Below are 21,103 nucleotides of genomic sequence, written 5' to 3'. Positions count from 1 at the left end.
CACACTTCCTTGGTCCTAATTTTCCACTTCTTTATACTGATTGCTGTTGGGAAAAAATATGGTGTAATGGAGCGGAGAATCAGGTTCTTTGTATTTTGGTTGGCTGCAGCACTTACTTAACTCAGAACAGTTTGGTGGGAGGGGAGCTTCCTTTGTTAAAAATTCAGCACTCCCACTCCCTTTCAACTGAGGGCTGAAAAAGCTCCCAACCCACATTTTCAAAAAGCCACTCAATAAAAAAAGCACTCAATATTCCTGATATTTTGAAGGGGGAAATAAAATTGTACACCTTCTTTGTACATCATAAAGAAGCATAAAAAAAGGCACAAACATTTACTTTTCAGGCAATATTTAACAGGCTTCTGTTTTTATACCTGCAGATTTATGTCTGCAGTTATTTGCAGACTGTCTAGTCACTTAGAGGGTATTTCTACACTGCATTGTAAACCCTCTGTGGGACCCAGGCTTGTGGACTCGGTGTTTCCAAGACCACACTTGAGCATCCACACTGCATGGTAAACCTGGGCTTACAAATGCTGGGCCTGGGTTTCACAGCTATTCCTAATGCATCTATACTGCACTACACAGAGCTACTGACTCAAATCTGTAGTCTGAGCTGCGTCCACACTGCAAAACAGCGGTGTTTGGACCCGAGTCACAGTAGGACTCGGGCTCCCACCCACCCCACTAGCAGTGTCCAAGGACCTGGGTTCTGAGTATTTGCTGACCAAGTCAGACTGGTTTGTGTGCAGACAGAATGGGGCTTGGTCTGCAGTGTAGACATACCCATGGGGAGCTGCAACTGTGATTCCCAGCACAGGTGGATGGACTCTGCGAGCTCTGCTTAAGCTAGCACGCTAAAAATAACAGTGTGGCTGTTGGGCACTGGTGATTGCTTGGGCTAGCTGCCTGAGCCCCCTGTTGAGTGGGCTTGGACTTGGGAGGCTAGCCTGAGCCGCCCCCCCGTGCAGTAATGCTCATGTTGCTATTTTTAGTGCGAGGCTGTCTGTCTACCTGCACTGGGAATCTCCCCACCCAACTGCAGCGTAGACATAGGCTTAAGTGTTTAATCTGCAGGTGTACATCATAGCGTCTAAGCACCTCCCAAGTAATTAAAAATAGAAATAACAATCTCTCTTTCTTCCTCCACAGCCAGCAGGAGAAATAGCTTGAGTATTTGATAGTTGTTTTGATTGCTGGTTGATGTTGTGTGTGCAAGTCAGAGAGAGAAGGTGCATGAGTCTATTTGTGTCCATTTATTAAAAGAATCTTATAGAGGGAAAACTAAGTTGAAGAAATTGAATGTATGTTCCAGTTACCTCATTTGTGGGTAGAGTCAGGTGCTTAAACATCACATGAATTGTGCCTACTGTTATGTCAAGCACAAAAATGGAGGTCTGGGTTTGTAAATCTGGTCCAATAGGCATAGCACAAACAGCTTCCTCACACTTGCTACTCTGACTCAGTCCACACCTGGATGGACCTTGTCCTTACCTATGGTAGGTGTGCAAGGGAACTTCAGTCTCCAGATCCTTCCCTGCCCTGGTGATTTTAAGCAAAAATCCTGTTACTACCAGTGGAGCAGCTCTACCAATTGTGGGAGGACTAATCCAGACTGGTCGCTAGTGTGTTCAACACGAGTGGTTCAGGCTTGCTTTGAACATGGTCAGATCACACAGTGTTAAAAACATAGGCACTAGTGCCCCACCATGGTGGAGCTGAGTTAGTGTCAGAAACAGTGGTGAAATTTTTGCCAAAAAGATATAGAACAGACACACGCCATGCCCATTCAGACCTTCACCTTTATGCTGATAGGGCCAATAAATTGCCAATCAATGTGGGACTTTTTCTTTACAAGAGCACGTCTGTTAAAAACTGGAATAATGCCTACAACTCATCTCACATAGGCCATCAAATGATAACTTTTGTTGGGCTAAATTAGGGTGGCCACCTTTTCAAAATGCAAAAATGGGACAAATACAGGAGCCCCACCCCCTGCTCCTCCTCTTCCCCAAGGCCCCGCCCTCTGGTCAGGCCGGAAGCTGGAACCAGGCATTGGTAAGAACCGCCCAGGAAGCCCAAGCTACTGTGGGGAGCCCTGGACCCTCTACTTCAGCAGTCCCCAAACTTTTCACGGTTGTGCTCCCCCCATCCCTGTCTGCACCAACCCCGCCAGAGCCGGAGCTGGAAGCAGGGCTACTGCTGGGGGTGGGGCCAGAGCAGAGCTGGGGGCCAACCGGGGCTGGGTGGTGATCACTTCCTGCACCCCATGGGGCTGGCCTGGGCCCTGCCACCCCCAGCCCCCAAACATTCCTCCTCGCACCCCACAGTTTGGGAACCGCTGCTCTACCAGCCCTGGGTGGGGGGCTGTGGTGCCCAAGAGCAGCCCTTGGCCCATGTCCCCACCCCCTCAGGGCACACCACCCTGGGTAGGTGAAGGATCTGGGACTCTGGGGTTCCCCACAGCAGCCCGGGCTCCCTGGGCAGCTCTTACTACTGCTTGGCTCTGGCTTCTGGCCTGACTAGCGGGTGGGGCCTCAGTATAAGAGAAGGTTCAGGGGATGGGACCACAGAGGGGGCAGGACTAAGCCGCCCCACTGGGAAGAATCTGGCACTGCCCTTGAGTAGGCGCAGAGTGGTGCTGCAGGGAATCCAGGACAAATGCTGTTCCAGACTCATTCAGCCTGGTCCTGGGACTTGAAATGTACATTTTGGGACTGTCCCACCCAGTTAGGGATGGGTTGTCACACTAGGCTAAATGTGGGGTGCATTTGAACCAGTGGAATGCTCTCTATGGCCTTACCCACACCCAAACTGTCTAGTTGTCCAGGAAGGACACTTTACAGAGGGAGACACAATGATACGTTAACTGCTTCTGCATATCATGAAACCAGGGCATTTAAATAGGAGTTTTGTATTCAATAACTGTTAAAAAGGAATCTAGAATTCCAACTGGGAGCCATTCTCATCCCTGTCTGAGCCTTGAGACTGTTAGGCCTCTCTAGTAAGGCCTCTCTAGTAAGGCCTCTCTAGTAAGGCCAGGAGGAAGCGTTGCTGATTTGTTTGGGGATGTACCGCACAACCTTAAAATATTGTCTTAATATGTATTTTGAACTGCATGTCTCTTCTATAAATAATGACATTGTTTGAGCTCCCTCTACTGGCTAAAAAGAAATCTACTTTTACAAATCCGGAGCTACATTGGACCTAATGAGCAAGATGTCTGTCTTACATTTAAATTCACATTGCAGATTATGCTTTTATAAAATCTTTTATTCTATTAGGCTCCAAAGCATGATTTATTTCTCCCAATTTTGTGTTTAGTAGTCTGTTACAATATATATATATATAATGTTTATATGTTGATTACTTCTTAACCTACCTTCAGTGAACATGGAGAACAATTGATTGCCATCCTCATTATAACAGCCCTTAACATATTTGAAGACTGTCCCTTTGAGTCTTCTTTTTTCAAGACTAAACATGCCTAGTTTCTTTAACCTTTCCTCATAACTCAGTTTTCTAACCTTTTATCATTTTCATTGTTCTCCTCTGGTCTCTCTCCAGTTTGTCCACATCTTTTCTAAAGTGTGGTGCCTATCTAGAGAGTTGAAAAATGAACATATTCAGGATTTGTCTGCCAATTAACAAATGGTGTTAGTATTTGACATATACTGGACAGGGGCAGGACTGCAACAGGGCATCTGACATTTTAATTAATTCATTTTCAGGTTACGTTTTCCCCCCTGTATTATATCAAATACAAACAACAGCAAAATGCTGCTATTTATATGTGCATTGAATACAGGTGGACAGTCATTCCCCAGTGATCTAATGACTGCTGCTATTACAGGGCTTTCTATTTCGGTCATGTCCATTCAAGTGGTACTTGGTCAGACTTCAGCAGGAGTTGAACCCATACAACTGAGGGGAGAGTTGAGCTCATGGTTTGAGACTTCTAGGACAACTATACAATTCAATATTATTTAAGTACCGCTTTAAAAGGCCATGTTTTGGAATCTGAGATCAACAGAATGTTATCGACTCACTGATGCAGGTTCAATGATTCATTTGTGTCTTTTTAGTGCCGCTATAGCCCGTGCTTCCCTGGGGTGCGCTGTGTGAACATTGTTCCAGGCTTCAGATGTGAGGCTTGCCCCCCAGGATACACAGGACAGACAGTTCAGGGGGTGGGGATCAATACTGCCAAGAACAATAAGCAGGTGAGTGGCAGCCAGACACACCGCCATCTCCGGTGTGAGAGGCTGGTTTGATATCACTTCTGCTTTCCAAATACAGTTTAAAACAAAACTATTAAACATTCTAATTATTTTTCATTCAATAAAATTACACGTGTTTTGGGCAGCCCAGCAGAGTGTAGCGTTATTGAATAGATGGCTACATCATTTTGTCCCTGACTTTAACAGCCATAACAACAGGTTAATGTGGGGTGAAGGAGAGACAGGAGAAAGCCTTACCTAATGGGAAACATCCTGTAGGATTTGATAGAAAATGCCAAATTTTCTGTAGGTCCATATGATATCTTGTAAAAGAGATTTATTTTCCTTCTGTAGATTTCTATAGGATGGTTCATAAAACTTACAGTAAAGTTGGCATCTTTCGTACAACTCTATAGACCAGATTCTGAGCTGAGTCCTGAGTGTTACTATAGTGGCAGCTATACCACACATGGGCTCCCCTAGGTTCGGAGAGACTTCAGTTGGCCAGATCTGCCAGGTTCATAGCTGCTTCGCATTCCTATACGAATACAGCCCTATAGGTTTTAGTGTAATTTCTATAGAACCCTACTGGTTAAGACCCCGTTAAATTCTATAAGAGTTTCTCAGAAGTATCACAAACAGACTAAAAAAGCAACAGAGCATATAGGTGAGAAAATTTAGTAATTGATTCTTCCACATTGTACATAGTAATATGTTATGTTGATGTTACACTCATCAATGTATAGGAAATTTAACAGGGCATTAGTTTAGGACAGACTCTATGGCAGGAGTTCTCAAACTTCATTGCACCACGACCCCTTCTGACAACAAAAATTACTACACGACCCCAGGAGGGGGACCGAAGCCTGAGCCCCTTTCCCCACCCCCTCCGAGTCCCACTGCCCTGGAGGGGGGGGGCAAAGCCAAAGTCTGAGCCCACCACCTGGGTGGGGGGCCAAAGCCGAAGCCCAAGGGCTTCAGCCCTGGGCAGGGGACCTGTAACTTAAGCCCTGAAGCCCTCAGTTTTGGCTTTGGTCCTGGGCCCCGGCGAGTCTAAGCCAGTCCTGGCAACCCCATTAAAATGGGGTCGTGACCCACTTTGGGGACCCTCCCAACCCAGTTTGAGAACCGCTGCTCTATGCTGTTATAGGTGGCCATTTTGTTTGCAGTTGTTAAGAGACAGTCTGCTTTTCCATCACAGATAAAACACAAAATAAGTAATTTTAAAAGAAAAAGTTAATGCCACTCTATTTATAGGGCCAAATTAGATTTCCTCTGAGGCTGAGTTATGCTATAAAAAAAAAAAAAAAAAAAAAAAAAAAAGGAAGAAATGCGCTACCTCAGAAGCAATGCCAAAAGTCATTATGCAGATACAAGGTCCATTAACTGGGAAGAAGTTCTTTGTAATTAAACTGGCTCTAAAAATATTGGCTGTATTAAACCAAACAAAAATTGATTTAGCATCACAACACTTCTGTGTGGTAGGGAAGTACCACTACCCCTACCTTACAGACTGGGAACGGTGGCACAGAGAGGCCATGTCACTTGTTCGCAGTCACAAAGTCTGTAGTGGAGCAGGAATGTGAACCAGGTCTCCTGGGTCACAGGCCGGCATCCTAACCTTTGGACCCCCCTTCCTCCATTACTGATTTAGATTGAATGCCATATTGAACACGCTTGTTTATGTTTCTAAAGCCTTTGAAGGTGGTCAGTGGGTGATTTCCCTTCACACTTGGATCTAAGGTTCACTAGCTTTTAATTATAAACTCCTTATTTTGTTGTGCTAGGTCTGCTTGGATATTGATGAATGTAATAATGGCCAAAATGGAGGGTGCATTCCAAATTCCCACTGCATAAACACCATGGTAAGTACCCTTTCATTTACTGTTTTCAAAACTGATCATTTACATCAGGCTGTGATTTGGATCTGTGGTTCTGGCTTGAGATAACCTCTGTATTATATCTTTTGACTATCTAAACAAAAAGAATCCCATCTCCTCCCTAAAAGTTAAAACAACCAGTTTTTAATGAACAATTAGCATGGCTTCATGACAGGTTTCAGAGTTGCAGCCGTGTTACTCTGTATCCGCAAAAAGAAAAGGAGGACTTGTGGCACCATAGAGACAAACAAATTTATTTGAGCATAAGCTTTCGTGAGCTACAGCTCATCCTCTCCTCTTTACCCAGCAATGACAGCAGTCTTCCCTTCATCCCCTGCAGTTGCAGGGAGTTCTGGCAATTGTGCAAGTATTTGCGGTGGGGCATCATCTGAAAATATACATCTTCACTCCCCACTGGGTGTAGCTGCAACAAGACTGGAAGCCAGCAATTCCTCCTGGTACCCTGTAGATAGGGGCAGCCTCTCCATTTCTCTCTCTCTCTCAATCATCATAGTATATAGGGGAAGTCAGGGCAGAAGAGGAATGATACAGCTACCAAACAGTATAGGTGTTAAATGTAGCTGCTATATTACAGAAGAGTGAGCAGAGTGGAAGTAAAAGTGGAATGAGAGGAGTGAAAGGAGGAGAAAAGGCGTGGAAGCTCCTTTTAATACATTTTGGGCCTTTCACACCCCTTTAGCCTACTGCTAAATGCTGTTTCACTATGAGATGGTCTGCTGTGTATAGCTAAGTAAACTCACACAAAAAGAATAAGAGAACCCCCACATTTAAATATTTAAGTTTATTGAGTGCTTCTGGTGATATCAAACTGCAAGCTCTGGGTGAGGTACTTTTACATAAATTAAGTATTGTGTTACTAAACCCCTTCCTCTGCTGAATATCTTTCTCTTTTTTTAACATCTACAGCATTTCTATCTGATGCATCTTCTGTCCTGTTACTAGACCAGGCATCTTTAGAGATCTTCAGCCCTTTTTCATGCAGTCTTTAGGGAAACAAGTGGGCCTCTGGGTAAGCCAGTTCTTGAAAAGCTCATCAGTGGAACAGACTGACTGTCTGCCCTGCCTCCATTAAGTATCATCTGGGTCAAGAAATGCTGTTTTAAAGGTTGTTTAACTCAGGGGTGCCCAACCTATGGCCTGCAGGCCATACACGGGCCACCAGAGCATTTCATAAGACCCGTGGCCTACTTCAAACACAATACGCTAAAGGCTGATTCATTAGTGTTTTGCCATCATGTTGACATCATTTTAGTTTACACAAATGTGTAAACAGACAATGCTATACCTAGAAACAACCTATCTAAATAGATATGAAACAAACTGAACTTAAAATATAAATCAGTACAGGTGACTTTAAATTTTATTAAAATATGTAGAATCTGTTTGGCCCACACAAGGTTGTGCTTAGGTTTATGTGGCACCACTGGATTCGGAGCCATGATACAGCTAAGAATACATTGTGCAAATCCAAAGTAACTAGCGGATTTCAGGAGTTGTGAGCATGGGTGAACTGAACCCATCAATTTTATTTAAATAAAGGGGGGAAAGAATTGCACAAAGCACTGGATTTCGTACAGTCCTAACCACATGCAGATCTCAGCTAGCTGCCAATTTTCTAAACTATCACTCATGAATTATTTGATTTATACAATTCTCCATCTATCTCCACGTTCAAACTGTGTGGCTTACTGCCATGAAATCAGATGGCACAGATGAAAATCCTAAACAAATCCAGACAAAACCATGTCCTTCCTGGTACAGACAAAATACTACATATGTGGGTTATGAGTATGCTTTTCCAATCCACCTGGACTAGGTCAACTCTAACAGGTCACCCATGAGGCTTTGCTGCTTAAGAGGTAGGAAGTCATCCGAAACTCCTGATAAAACAAAGACTCACTATTTACACATAGAGCTGCATGTCTAGTTATGTCAATATATATTTGTTCCCTTTCTTTGTCTTTGAAAATGTTGAAAGTTATTATTGATTATGGTGGGGTTTTAACTGATGTTCTTGTTGTTGTTTTTTCACCGGACAGTAAAAGATTAAAAATAATTAAGCATGGGGAATAGAGAGCTCAAGACCAAATGAAGTGCCTGTGTGGGCTTATTACAGCCCATTAGTAAACCTGTCCACATCACAATACCCACCATCAGTAGCAAAGGCACTAACTGCAACATCCTTGCTTGGAATCTCTGGGCTTGTTTACCTAAGAAAGTCACACTGATGTAGTTTCAGTGTTATTTTAAGCTGATTTAGTTAAGCCAATACAAAAGGCTGCATGGACACTTATGTCAGTTTAAACAAGGTTTATTTTGATCTAATTTATGTCAAATCCTAGACATTGTCAACAGACAGAAGTTGTACCAGTTTAGCTTAAGTCAGTTTTTAAACTGATTTAAGCAAAACCAGAGCAAACTTTTGGTGGACACATTTATTTCAGCTTAAGAGCAGCTGGTTTCAATTTAGCTTAAACTTGTTCCCAATTAAGTGAAGCTAAACCAAAACAAGGCTGATTTATACCAAAATAAGAGTCCACACATGCTTTTCACCTGTTAAATTGATTTGTAATCTGTGCATAGACAAGGGCTCAGCAAAGAATGAACAGGCATGGAGACTGTAATATCCTTTCCCACCTTGAAGTTGGCTCATCCTGAGTGTGGGCTGCTGCTGGTACTCTACCTGTTCTCTGGATAAATAGGGGACTTTGGTCCCACCACAGCTGCCAGTCTCACATGTTTGGTAGCACTAAGTGCACGTGAAAAAATGTCTATTCACAAAGGAGCTAGCAAGACGCCTCAGCGAACATGAAACTTAGCCTGCACATCATAAGCAAACAGTGTGAGGCAAATCACAGACACACTGTTTCGGGAAGAGGATTGCTTAATTTTAATGCAAAACAGTGAAACTCATGCAAATGATTGATGGTCTTTACAGGGTTCTTACCACTGTGGCCCATGCAAACCCGGTTATACTGGAGACCAGGTCAAAGGATGCAAGGCTAAGAGCAGCTGCAGAAATCGAGCCTTGAACCCATGCAGTGTCCATGCACAGTGTACTGAAGAGAGGCAAGGAGAGATTTCATGTACTGTAAGTTGATGATAGGATATATTTTAGGCTGCTCCAGAAAAACTAGAAAAAACAGTCCTACTGAGGCAATGAGCAGGATGTTTTAGGGCCTGTGTACACTTTGATCAGTAAAAAAGTGTGTTTGTAACCAGAGTATTACCATTTGACCCAGTTACAAAACAGTCCAGTTGTGTCCAGATAGCAGACTCTCTCCCCTCCCCCCAGTACATCTACGTGGTAGCCAAATCTGGGTGGCTACATTTACTATGCTGCCTAGCAGCATTTGTAGGATTGTGTTCTGGAAAGTCTGCCTCTGCTATCTGAGCTGCTATCCTGTATGATCTCAGCAGAAAAGTATGCCAAACATCAACACGCACAGAGCAAGCATCAGCATCACATGGATCTCTGGCCATGTTCTGCTGTCCAGTGAGTTGTGAGGAAGGTTATCTGGTATATAAGTGTGGTTATGGGCTCCTGTCTACATAATGAGATAAGAGTATTCTGACCAGATTACCTGAAGAGTGAGCATGTCAGATTAGATCTCTGGCGAGGGTGACACATAGCTGGTTGCTGTAGTTATTAGTCATGCAACGTGTGGGCACAAACTGTGCCACTAAAGGGGTACAAACTCAATCAGAAGTTTTTGTGTAGCTGGAACCTTAAATACAATAGGCCTAATAGCGTAACCTTTGTACAGGCAGAATTTCAAGTGAAGTGCATTTCTTTTGCCACAAGGAAGACTAATATCAAGGCATTCATACACCAGGAACAGCAGTTCCCCCACTGTGTCTAAAAGAATGAAAACATCACAACCAATGCCTACTGCATTAAATAAAGATCTGTATTGCTCTTCTCTATGGTATATTTAAGAGATTATGAGGGGTTTTTTTCTGCTGTTGTAATGAAAGGGTTGGACAGATCTATTTACTTAGGAGTATTTCTATTTTTGTATGCAAGCATCAGATACGGAAGGAGTCATTTAAATTTGACATTGGTTAAAGTAATCTGAGATGCCAAAAGACTATTCCTTGTTATGTTGACGGTTTTCATTCTAAACCTATTTGTCTTTGTTTAAAGAGATGCAGTAGAACGAATCAGGTGTGTGGAGATTCACTGCAGCAGAGCTCAATTCCATGCCTTTAAAGATGTCAGCTCTATGGGCAGGGTCTCTAGAATACTGTAATATTTCAGAGTCCCTTTCTGTAGCAAGGGTTTATAAATTCTGTCTATAGAGATCACTAATCTGCTTCGGCCAACCAATGGGATACAGCACCTTTCACTTCTTTCTGTGAAAAAACCTGCTGGTTTTAGTCTAATTCTCTATGGATATGTTTCAATACCCCCAAAACACCATGACAGCTAGTATTTATCAGGCTTGCTAGATGGCATTCTCAGTAGAGAGGCCAAGGACACAGTACATATATAGACTTTACTGCCCTTTCTACCCTGGGAGGTAGCAACTCTAAACCAAGATTGAAATGCATTGGTGGGACAGCATGAGGAAGCTATCCCTGCTAGAGTGTGACCAGAAGTGCTCCCTCACCCAACCTCAGTCTTTGCAACTCATCCAACTCATCACCCTGGAAGCAAGGGACTGATCCTGCATATGAATACCACATATGCTCTACAATTTTCTTCTGAGGTCTGAAGCTAAATCAGACATTTTTCCTTCTGCTATCCCCTCCCTCTCTGGCCCTCTAGGTGCATCTCAGTTTTAAGTATATTTATTTCAAAGAAAAAACTGGGATACTTCAAATGTCTGTAACAGAGAGATTTCTAGATATTGGTGCTGAGGACAGTCAGGAGAGGTCTGAAGTCCACTGGCAGTTTTACCCAGACATTTGGGTGTGCAGTTTCAGCAGTTACATCCACAAATTAGGTATTTTTGAGAACTGATAGCAATTTAGATACTTAAACGTTCGTATGCAGAAATGCCCAATTTGCTCATGCAAATAATTGTGTGTAAAATATTCCAGAGAGATTTCAGACTTCTCTTTCTGAAAGTCTGGCCCTCAGAATATATGTTACATACTTTGGCTCTTTTTCCAGTGGGTTTGCATTTTGTTGTCTTTCAGAGAGACTATTGACCTCTGCTTCACCTCGGATCACTAATGCCTACCTTTTCAAAAGCAACCACTAATTCTGGATGATCACCTTGAGACACTGAGGATCTGAGCATCCACTGGAGTCATTTGGAGTTGTGGGTACTCAGCACCTCTGAAAATCAGGCCCTACGTGTCTGACGCTGGCAATCCAAAATTAGCAGATACATTTTAAGTTTGGAGCTAAATCTCAATGCCTACCTTAACAGATAGCGATGTGTGCTTGAATATATCATTATACATGTTAGTGCCTTCTGCACAGCATATTGATCCTTTCTGAAACTGACCTAGGGTCACATCTTGAGCATTGCTGTACATGTTTGCAAAGTGGAATCTTCAGTCTTTCTGTGGTTCTATACTAGTGTTTTCATTTGTAGTGTGGCATTGGTTGGGCTGGTGATGGTTATATCTGTGGAAAGGACATAGATATTGATGGCTATCCTGATGAAAAACTCTCATGCTCTGCTGATAGCTGCAGAAAGGTAGGAGGCTTTTTCTTTTTAATCACCCAGGGGAGTGATAGTATGGGGGCATGAAGAGGCAGTGAGGGAAACACTACGAAGTATAAACACTTTTGCAAGTTCTTTTATGCTTATTTTGTTTAAAATACATTTCATTAAGAAACTTTTCAGGTTAATAGTAAAGAAAGTCAGTCAGCCCCCAGGAGAGAGATTTCAAGTAATGTTGTGGAATGCTGGTCATATTTCTTGGGTTTATTTTTTGCGTAGGACAACTGCAGATTTGTTCCAAACTCAGGACAAGAAGATGCAGATGGTGATGGACTCGGAGATGCCTGTGATGAGGATGCAGATGGAGATGGAATTCCTAATGAACAGGTACTGTACACAGACATAGAACATGGTTCAGGTTTGGAATCCCAGGCCAATAGGCTGGAATGAAGTTGGTGCAAGGTGGGACGATTCTAAACGTAATACAGTACCATTTTCCTAGGCATGTCCCACTGCCCTCACTACATTTAGCCACCCGTACTCACCAGCACCTTCTCTAATGCACTCATTTCTATTTATACAATGCTTACATCAAAGACCTAAAAAATCACACTGTGACAAACAACCTTAACTCCAACCTACCAATAAGAACATAAGAATGGCCCTACTGGGTCAGACCAAAGGTCCATCTAGCCCAGCATCCTGTCTTCTGACAGTGGCCAGTGCCAGGTGCTCCAGAGGGAATGAACAGAACAGGTAATCATCAAGTGATCCATCCCCTGTCGCTCATTCCCAGCTTCTGGCAAACAGAGGCTAGGGACGTCATTCCTGCCCATCCTGGCTAATAGCCATTGATGGATTTATCCTCCATTAATTTATCTAGTTCTTTTTTGAACCCACTTTTGGTCTTTGCCTTCACAACATCTTCCGGCAAGGAGTTCCACAGGTTGATGGTGCAGTGTATGAAGAAATACTTCCTTTTATTTGTTTTAAACCTTCATCTGGTGACCCCTAGTTCTTGTGTTATGAGAAGTAGTAAACAACACTTCCTTATCTACTTTCTCTACATCAGTCATGATTTTATAGACCTCAATCAGATCTCCCCTTCGCCATCTGTTTTCCAAGCTGAAAAGCCCCAGTTTTATTAATCTCTCCTCATACGGAAGCTGTTCCATACCCCTAATCATTTTTGTTGTCCTTTTCTGAAACTTTTCCAATTCCAATATCTCTTTTATGAGATGGGGCGACCACATCTGCACATAGTATTCAAGATGTGGGTGTACCATGAATTTATATAGAGGCAACATGATATTTTCTGTCCTATCATCTATCCCTTTCTTAATTATTCCCAGCATTCTGTTCACTTTTTTGACTGCCGCTGCATATTGAGTGGATGTTTTCAGAGAACTATCCACAATGACTCCAAGATCTCATTCTTGAGTGGTAGCAGCTAATTTAGACCCCATCATTTTATATATATAGTTGGGATTATGCTTTCCAATGTGCATTAGTTTGCATTTATCAACATTAAATTTCATCTGCCATTTTGTTGCCCAGTCACCCAGTTTTGAGAAATCCTTTTGTAGCTCTTCGCAGTCTGCCTGGGTCATAACTATCTTTAGTAATTTTGTATCATCTGCAGATTTTGCCACCACACCACCCTTTTTCCAGATCATTTATTAATATGTTGAATAGGATTAGTCCCAGAACAGACCCCTGGGGGACCCCACTATTTACCTCTCTCCATTCTGAAAACTGATCATTTATACCTACCCTTTGTTTCCTATCTTTTAACTAGTTACCAATCCATGAGAGCACCACCCCTCTTATCCCAGGGCACCTTACTTTGCAAATTACTTTGGAATTAGAGGAGTTCCTCAGATCTGTCACCTAAAAAGAATGGCTTAGGTTTGGGAATCTCCCTTACATCCTCGGCTGTGAAGACCGATGCAAAGAATTCATTTAGTTTCTCCACAATGGCCTTATCGTCCTTGAGTGCTCCTTTAGCATCTCCATCGTCCAGTGGCCACCCTGGTTGTTTAGCAGGCTTCCTGCTTCTGATGTACTTAAAAAAAATTTGCTATTACTTTTTGAGTCTTTGGCTAGCTGTTCTTCAAATTCTTTTTTGGCCTTCCTAATTGTATTTTTACACTTCATTTGTGAGTGTTTATGCTCCTTTCTATTTTCCTCACTAGGATTTAACTTCCACTTTTTAAAGGATGCCTTTTTGCCGCTCACTGGTTCTTTTACTTTGTTGTTTAGCCACGGTGGCTCTTTTTTGATTCTCTTACTATGTTTTTTAATTTGGGGTATACATTTAAGTTGAGCCTCTATTATGGTGTCTTTAAAAAGTTTCCATGCAGCTTGCAGATATTTCACTTTTGGCACTGTACCCTTTAATTTCTGTTTAACTAACCTTCTCATTTTTGTGATGCTACATTACTTGTAATTTAGTAATTATTTAATGACAAATTTTCCTTGAAAAAAATACTGTGTGACCATGTAATTAAATATCTTCCATTGTTGTTTGCAGTATTGGTATAGCAGTGGTAGTTCCCAGAATGTTAGAGAGACAAGGTGGGTGAGGTAATATCTTTTACTGGACAACTTCAATTGGTGAGAGAGACAAGCTTTCAAACTTTCACAGAGCTCTTCTTCAGGTCTAGGAAAGGTACTAAGAGTGTCACAGCTAAATACAAGATCAGGCCAACCGACAGCTCTCTGACACCACGTACTATAGAGAAATCAAAGAAGACCCCACACCACAATTTACCCAGGAACTTAAGGATATAATCAAATCCTTCCCCAAACAACTCCAAGAGAAACTCTACAAACCCACCCCCATGAACCCACCCCCGTGACCTTTTACATGGTTCCCAAGATACACAAAGGAACCTGCACAACACTTTCAAAAGATGAGCCTGGGAGCTTCAATTCATAAAAACTTTGCTTGACACTAAAAATCATGGTCTTAATAAAGACATTGGATTTATGGCTTATTACAACAACCTGCAATCCACTAGTCCCACTTTTTGTGCTATGACTGTGCCTTAGAATATGTGTTAACTACTTATGCTAAACAATCTGCTCTATCTTGTTCTTAGCTGTGGCACTGAGTATCTTTCCCAGACCTGAAGAAGAGCTCTGTGTAGCTTGAAAACTTGTCTCTCTCACCAACAGAAGTTGGTCCAATAAAAAGAGATTAACTCACCTACCGTGTCTCAGCAGTGAAATAGTTAAAGGTGAAAATTTCAGTGTCAACATTATGTTTCAGACATAACAGTTCCATTATCATGAAATGGGCAGGTCTCACCTCCCAGAACTATTGTTACAGGCTGTCCACATTTTGAGGAGGACAACTCTGCATTTATTTACCTGTTCATTTTTTCAAGGGTTTCTTGAACAACCATGAGAGTTAGGCACTCTTGTTTTTATTTAAATTGAAGTTTAGATTCTGTAGCATCCATCCAATAGCAGTGTCACAGAGTACACCATTCACCGTTTGTCTGGTGCCTCCTCCTAGCTGCGCTGGGGATTAGCTCACAAGGTTGACACCCCTTCCCATGGTTGTATACTGTCACTCCGTCTTTCTCTCTGGTCTGCAGCCCCAATCTTGATTCAGGAACCGCAGTATCCTCTTCATGAGTCAGCCCTCTGTCCAAGTCACTCAGCATTCTCCCCTTCAGGGTATAGGGCTTCAAAGTCTCTGTCACTCCCAGTGACCCCGACACTCTTTCAGTTCACTGCCCCACCAGTGCCACTTCCCCCGTGGCAGGTAGGGAACCCAGGCCTGCCCTCTACTCCGGGTTCCAATCCAGGGACCCACAACCCAGCAGTTCTGGGCTTTCCTCTCCCAGCACAGACTGCTCCTTCCCTGGACTTATAGATTCATAGATATTTAGGTCAGAAGGGACCATTATGATCATCTAGTCTGACCTCCTGCACAATGCAGGCCACAGAATTTCACCTACCACTCCTGCGAAAAACCTCTCACCTATGTCTGAGCTATTGAAGTCCTCAAATCGTGGTTTAAAGACTTCAAGGAGCAGAGAATCCTCCAGCAAGTGACCTGTGCCCCATGCTACAGAGGAAGACGAAAAACCTCCAGGGCCTCTTCCAATCTGCCCTGGAGGAAAATTCCTTCCCGACCCCAAATATTGCGATCAGCTAAACCCTGAGCATATGGGCAAGATTCACCAGCCAGATACTACAGAAAATTCTTTCCTGGGTAACTCAGATCCCACCCCATCTAATATTCCATCAAAGGCCATTGGGCCTATTTACCATGAATATTTAATTACCAAAACCATGTTATCCCATCATACCATCTCCTTCATAAACTTATTGAGTTTAATCTTAAAGCCAGATAGATCTTTTGCCCCCACTGCTTCCCTTGGAAGGCTATTCCAAAACTTCACTCCTCTGACGGTTAGAAACCTTCATCTAATTTCAAGTCTAAACTTCCTGGTGGCCAGTTTATATCCATTTGTTCTTGTGTTCACATTGTTGTACCAATAAAATAAAAACCAGCAGGATCTTATTAAAGGGAAAAAGGCAAAATACCACATTTATTGTGAATACAGAAAGAATCATAGTAAGCAGTTAGTTATAGCTATAACATTCCATTCAATCTCATATTTATTCTCACATTCATTCATACAAACACACACACACACACACACACAGGTTCTGCAAGGTTGTTATCATAGTTACCAGCCTTAGAGTTGCTCATGCCAAGTCACTGGCCAGGTGGCCTGGACATGAGGAGGGAGCAGGGCCTTGTCAGATGCTCATCTGATGCTCCTGGAAGTTGGTTTGCAGAATCAGACCCCAAAGTTCTCACTTTTTAGAGTCTATTTTTATAGGAATTTCTTCCTATGCCAGTCTATGGGAATTGCTTCATCATGCTGTTGCTGAATCAATCAGCAGATAGCACATTCCTGACGGCTCCAAGATGTTATCTTGTTCTTTGGTTCTCCCATTCTTGAGGCTGTTGGGTGGATTCCAGTCTGCCCTCCGGGTGGGGTCCTCTGGTTATTTCCACTTGACGCCTTCTTCAGCCGATGGACACTGGATTCTTAGGCTGGCACCTCCCTGATCATTCAGTTATTATCCACACCAAGCATCCATCCACATACATCCTCTATCTCTATTTTAATCACAATTTTTAATACAACAAAAGGGCGGGGAGTCTCTGGGTGCTGTTTCTGTTGTTAGAGTATTGCTTTGAGTCTCTCTCTCTGTGAATTGCTTTGAGAACAGACTCTGTCTTAGAATGTACTAACACAATTAGCAGCTTGCAAGTTTCACACATAGAGGGAGAGAAACAGTACCAAAAACCAAGAGACCTCTTAATTAGTAATACCCTGGAATTTAAACTCTGGGGAATCAAACTCATTTGTGATTTTAATACAGAACTTCTTTAATATGATCCAACATAATCCCCTTTTTGACACTAAGATTTATAATCGTCAGTGTCACTTTCTATGTAGCCTATTCAAGAGAAAGTACTGTGAGGCAATTTGAGTTTGTGATTCCAATTCATGCCACATACATGATCCTAGTGATGTATCTTTACTACAAGGTTCTGGGGCAACAGGCAAGGTGAGGCACACGCACTTTTGAGGAGTCCATTCGGTACAACCTCTAGTGTCCAATAGCTTCCCTCCCTCCCCAGCCCACTGGCTCAAGGTCCAGGGTAGCCAAAAGGATCCCATGTGTAATATGGGGAGTGGGTTAACCTTCAATACCTTTGCCTCCAGGGACTGTTGGTGTGCAATTTTGACAACAATTTCTCCCATTAACAAGTCTGGTTTACAATACTGGAAACATATTGCATCCATTCATATTGATAAGTGTCAAACAATGATCTCTTTCTTTTTTAACAAATGCATCAAACCCTTAATATTTCCCAGTATGACCCAGAACATTTTGTGTTCCAAAGTAGCTAGTGCAAGTATCTGCATTTCAGTGCATCCCATAGCTATGGCTGTGTAGTTTCCTATTTCTAATATTTTTTTTTCTTATGGATAAGCCATGTGGTAGTATTAAGCCATTACTAAAGATTCCATCGGCCTTTTAGGTTACCCAGACCAATTTGGACCAAGTCTACATTGGCATGTACTTGTTTTTGTATCAGGCTGTCCTGTAGCTGGGACAGAAAGCTTAATTTATTTTTAAGTTCCTGCAGGTCTTCAGTATTTTCTTTTTAAACACACAACAGTGCTAGCAACAACACAAAACACAAGACAAAACATAGAACACAGAACACAATTTCTATTGTGACAGTAGATTCATGGTATTGGGTTGCTTTTCAGCTGGCAGCTTTTCCTGATTTTCTGAAAGACAAAAAGAACATGTTTCTACCCCTTTTGGGGTGGCAGATTATTGCTTAAAATATTTCTTTTACAAATACCCTTGCTGATTGCAGGCAAAACAGAGAAATTGCCCCCATATTTTCCTGTTTTTGTTCTATAGGCAGGCCAGGTTTCAAAGGCTTTTATCTTTTAAGGGTTATGGGGAAATTATCCCACTGTTTAGTCATTAAATCCCTGAGTTTTCCTTCTTATACAGCAGACCAAGTTTATAATGTTTTTCCTGCTGTGTTAAGCTTTAAGTTTTATTTACAGGTAATAACTGAGAAGCATCATTACCACACGACCTTAAAGGATTTTTCCAAAAATCATACACACTATACGTTGTTACAGGGATACTTATTATCATTAAATTTATTAAAATTATCTTGTTATCCCATGCCTTTTATTTAGATAATTTGTTTGCTGACCAGGTATGTCCTTTATCTGCAGCTCCTTTGTGCTGCTAGTTCTTTCCTTCCTTTATCATTTAGGTAATTTGCATTTTCACAGAAACTTCCTGCTTTTGGATTTAAAGCCATCAGCAGCTCAGAGACTCTGTCTTAGGGACACAATCAACTTTCACCAGAGTTTTGATTACTTTTAACTTCTGCTTCCAAAACACACAGCAATCTGAAAAAGAAAACCCAACCTATTGTGGCTCCCTTTGGAGCCCTAATAGCATTTTAATTAAGTAGCATGGTATGTTTGCATTTCTTTTGACCCTTCTACAATATACCCTGCACATGTTATGGGGCAAATGCACATTTCTTCCATAGTTTAACTTCTATAACATTATCCAGATCCATTTTTACATAAGGTGTCACTATTTCTTTTTTTTGCTTACAGAGTTTTCATGTACCTTTATCAAAGTGACAGTCTGATTACTCAGAGCCATTTTAAGACTCAGTGTTTCTAACATTGCTTCTTTTTGTTTTGTGCACCTCACCCCTGCTGTTGCTTCAGAGAGGCACTGTCTTTTTTTAATTTTTTTTTTTACTACAACTCTCATCTGCTATTTTGTTACAAAAACAAACAAACAAAAAACAAACAAAAAGAATCCAAAATTTTTTTTTTTATATTCTCCTGATTTTGACTGCCCTGCTGCAGCCACAACTTAAAAACATTTTAAATTTTGTAAAGCATTGAGTTACCTTTTAAGGGTTAAATGCCAAATCCCAAAGCCAAACAACACTAATTACCTGTGTCTAGCAAAAAGGTCTGTCAGTTTTGCAACTTTGAATTAAAGAGTCAAATAGATTTTTAGTGGCATTATTTAAAACAAAAACAAAACTAACTGGTCCTTAGAACTTTACATATTTACACACACACAGACAGATACATACACATTTTCTTTTCCTTAACATCCCTTCCACACTGCTCTGTTTTTTACATCTTACATTCCCTTTATACATTTGAGGCAGTTAAGTTCCAATAGAACCCTCTTATGTTCTTTTAGCAAATTTGACTAAATTGTCCAGTCAAATGATTTTAATCAGATAGTTTATTTTTGCCTGGCTAATTTACAGACATTCCTTTGGAAAAGGGCCCATTTTTCTTTCAGAATGGCTGCAAAGAAACCAAGAATGCTCTAACACTTTTCCTTTTTAACATTTTTGGGTTAAAAGTTGTTTGGGTGAAATACAAAGTTTAACTGCTTAATTCCCTCCAGCCTCTGCAGAGTTAACTTTTTTTTTTTTTTACTCTCTTTTCTCTTTGTAATTATGCCTGGGGGTGCCGTACATAGGACCTTCTCCCCCTTTACCTGCCTCCCTCCAGCCTCTGCAGAGTTAACTTTTTCACTCTTTTTGTATTCCTGGAGTGCCTCTTTCACTATTTTCAGCTGGCTTTGGATATTTGTAGCCAGCACCTTCCAATTGTCTGCTCCCTTTTCCATTTGTGCCTTTTCCTCTTTACATGAAGACAAGCGGAGGGAAGAATCCTTACATGCCTCCCACAACAACCAAACTGCTGCTGCATCTCTTTTGGCAGCATTAGAAGGTTTGTATATGAGGATATACTGAGCCAGTCTATCCTCTAGGTCCGAAATAGTGCAGACATCAGCTAGGGCTTGTTTAGTCCAAGGACTGTGCCCAAATTTTTTTTTGAAGGATTTGTTTAAAAGGTGTAATTTCTTTAACAAAAGGTGAGGTTGGAGTTCCTTCTGACTCCATTCCTCCCTCTAGTACTGGCTTACCCTGTTTTCTTTTAAACATCTTAACATGGATATTTCAATCTCTTTGTCACTGCTGGTATTACTTAGCAAGTGACACAGCCTAGATTCTGAAATCATAGCTTAATCTATGTGTTTTTCCCCTGCTACCTTCCCGGAGGCCAGCAGGTCCCCTGCTACCTTCCCAGAGGCCAGCAGGTCCAGTTAACCTATTTCTCCCTGCTACCTTCTCGGAGGCCAGCAGGTCCGGTTAACCTGTTCTTCCCTGCTACCTTCTCGGAGGCCAGCAGGTCCCCTGCTACCTTCCCAGAGGCCAGCAGGTCTAGTTTAATCTGTTTTCCCTGCTACCTTCTCGGAGGCCAGCAGGTCCCCTGCTACCTTCTCAGAGGCCAGCAGGTCTGGTTTAATCTGTTTTTCCTGCTACCTTCTCGGAGGCCAGCAGGTCCCCTGCTACCTTCTCGGAGGCCAGCAGGTCTGGTTTAATCTGTTTTTCCTGCTACCTTCTCGGAGGCCAGCAGGTCCCCTGCTACCTTCTCAGAGGCCAGCAGGTCTGGTTTAATCTGTTTTTCCTGCTACCTTCTCGGAGGCCAGCAGGTCTGGTTTAATCTGTTTTTCCTGCTACCTTCTCGGAGGCCAGCAGGTCCCCTGCTACCTTCTCGGAGGCCAGCAGGTCTGGTTAACCTAATAGAAATGCCTAGCTCACTAGAGCTGGCGGTGTGCACACCAATATTTACAATAACTGAGGTTTTTTACCAATATTCCCCCTTTCGCAATTCTCCACCAAAATGTTGTACCAATAAAATAAAAACCAGCAGGATCTTATTAAAGGGAAAAA

At 42.1% G+C, this 21,103-nt stretch overlaps 1 protein-coding gene across 1 annotated transcript in view; it reads left to right on the top strand.

Moving 5' to 3' along the window:
• Window positions 1-21,103, top strand: part of THBS4 (thrombospondin 4) — a 59,735-nt gene that overhangs the window by 19,640 nt on the left and 18,992 nt on the right. The window contains exons 8-12 of the mRNA XM_073344118.2: window positions 4,086-4,223; window positions 6,008-6,085; window positions 9,060-9,212; window positions 11,671-11,775; window positions 12,022-12,129. Of these exons, the coding sequence (XP_073200219.1) occupies window positions 4,086-4,223; window positions 6,008-6,085; window positions 9,060-9,212; window positions 11,671-11,775; window positions 12,022-12,129 (582 nt within the window). The remainder of the gene's footprint in view (window positions 1-4,085; window positions 4,224-6,007; window positions 6,086-9,059; window positions 9,213-11,670; window positions 11,776-12,021; window positions 12,130-21,103) is intronic.

This window comes from Lepidochelys kempii, chromosome 5 (genome assembly GCF_965140285.1).
Source record: "Lepidochelys kempii isolate rLepKem1 chromosome 5, rLepKem1.hap1, whole genome shotgun sequence".
Lineage (NCBI taxonomy): Eukaryota > Metazoa > Chordata > Testudines > Cheloniidae > Lepidochelys > Lepidochelys kempii.
Note: the sequence above shows the minus strand (reverse complement) of the source record. Positions and strands in the feature narration are given on the sequence as shown.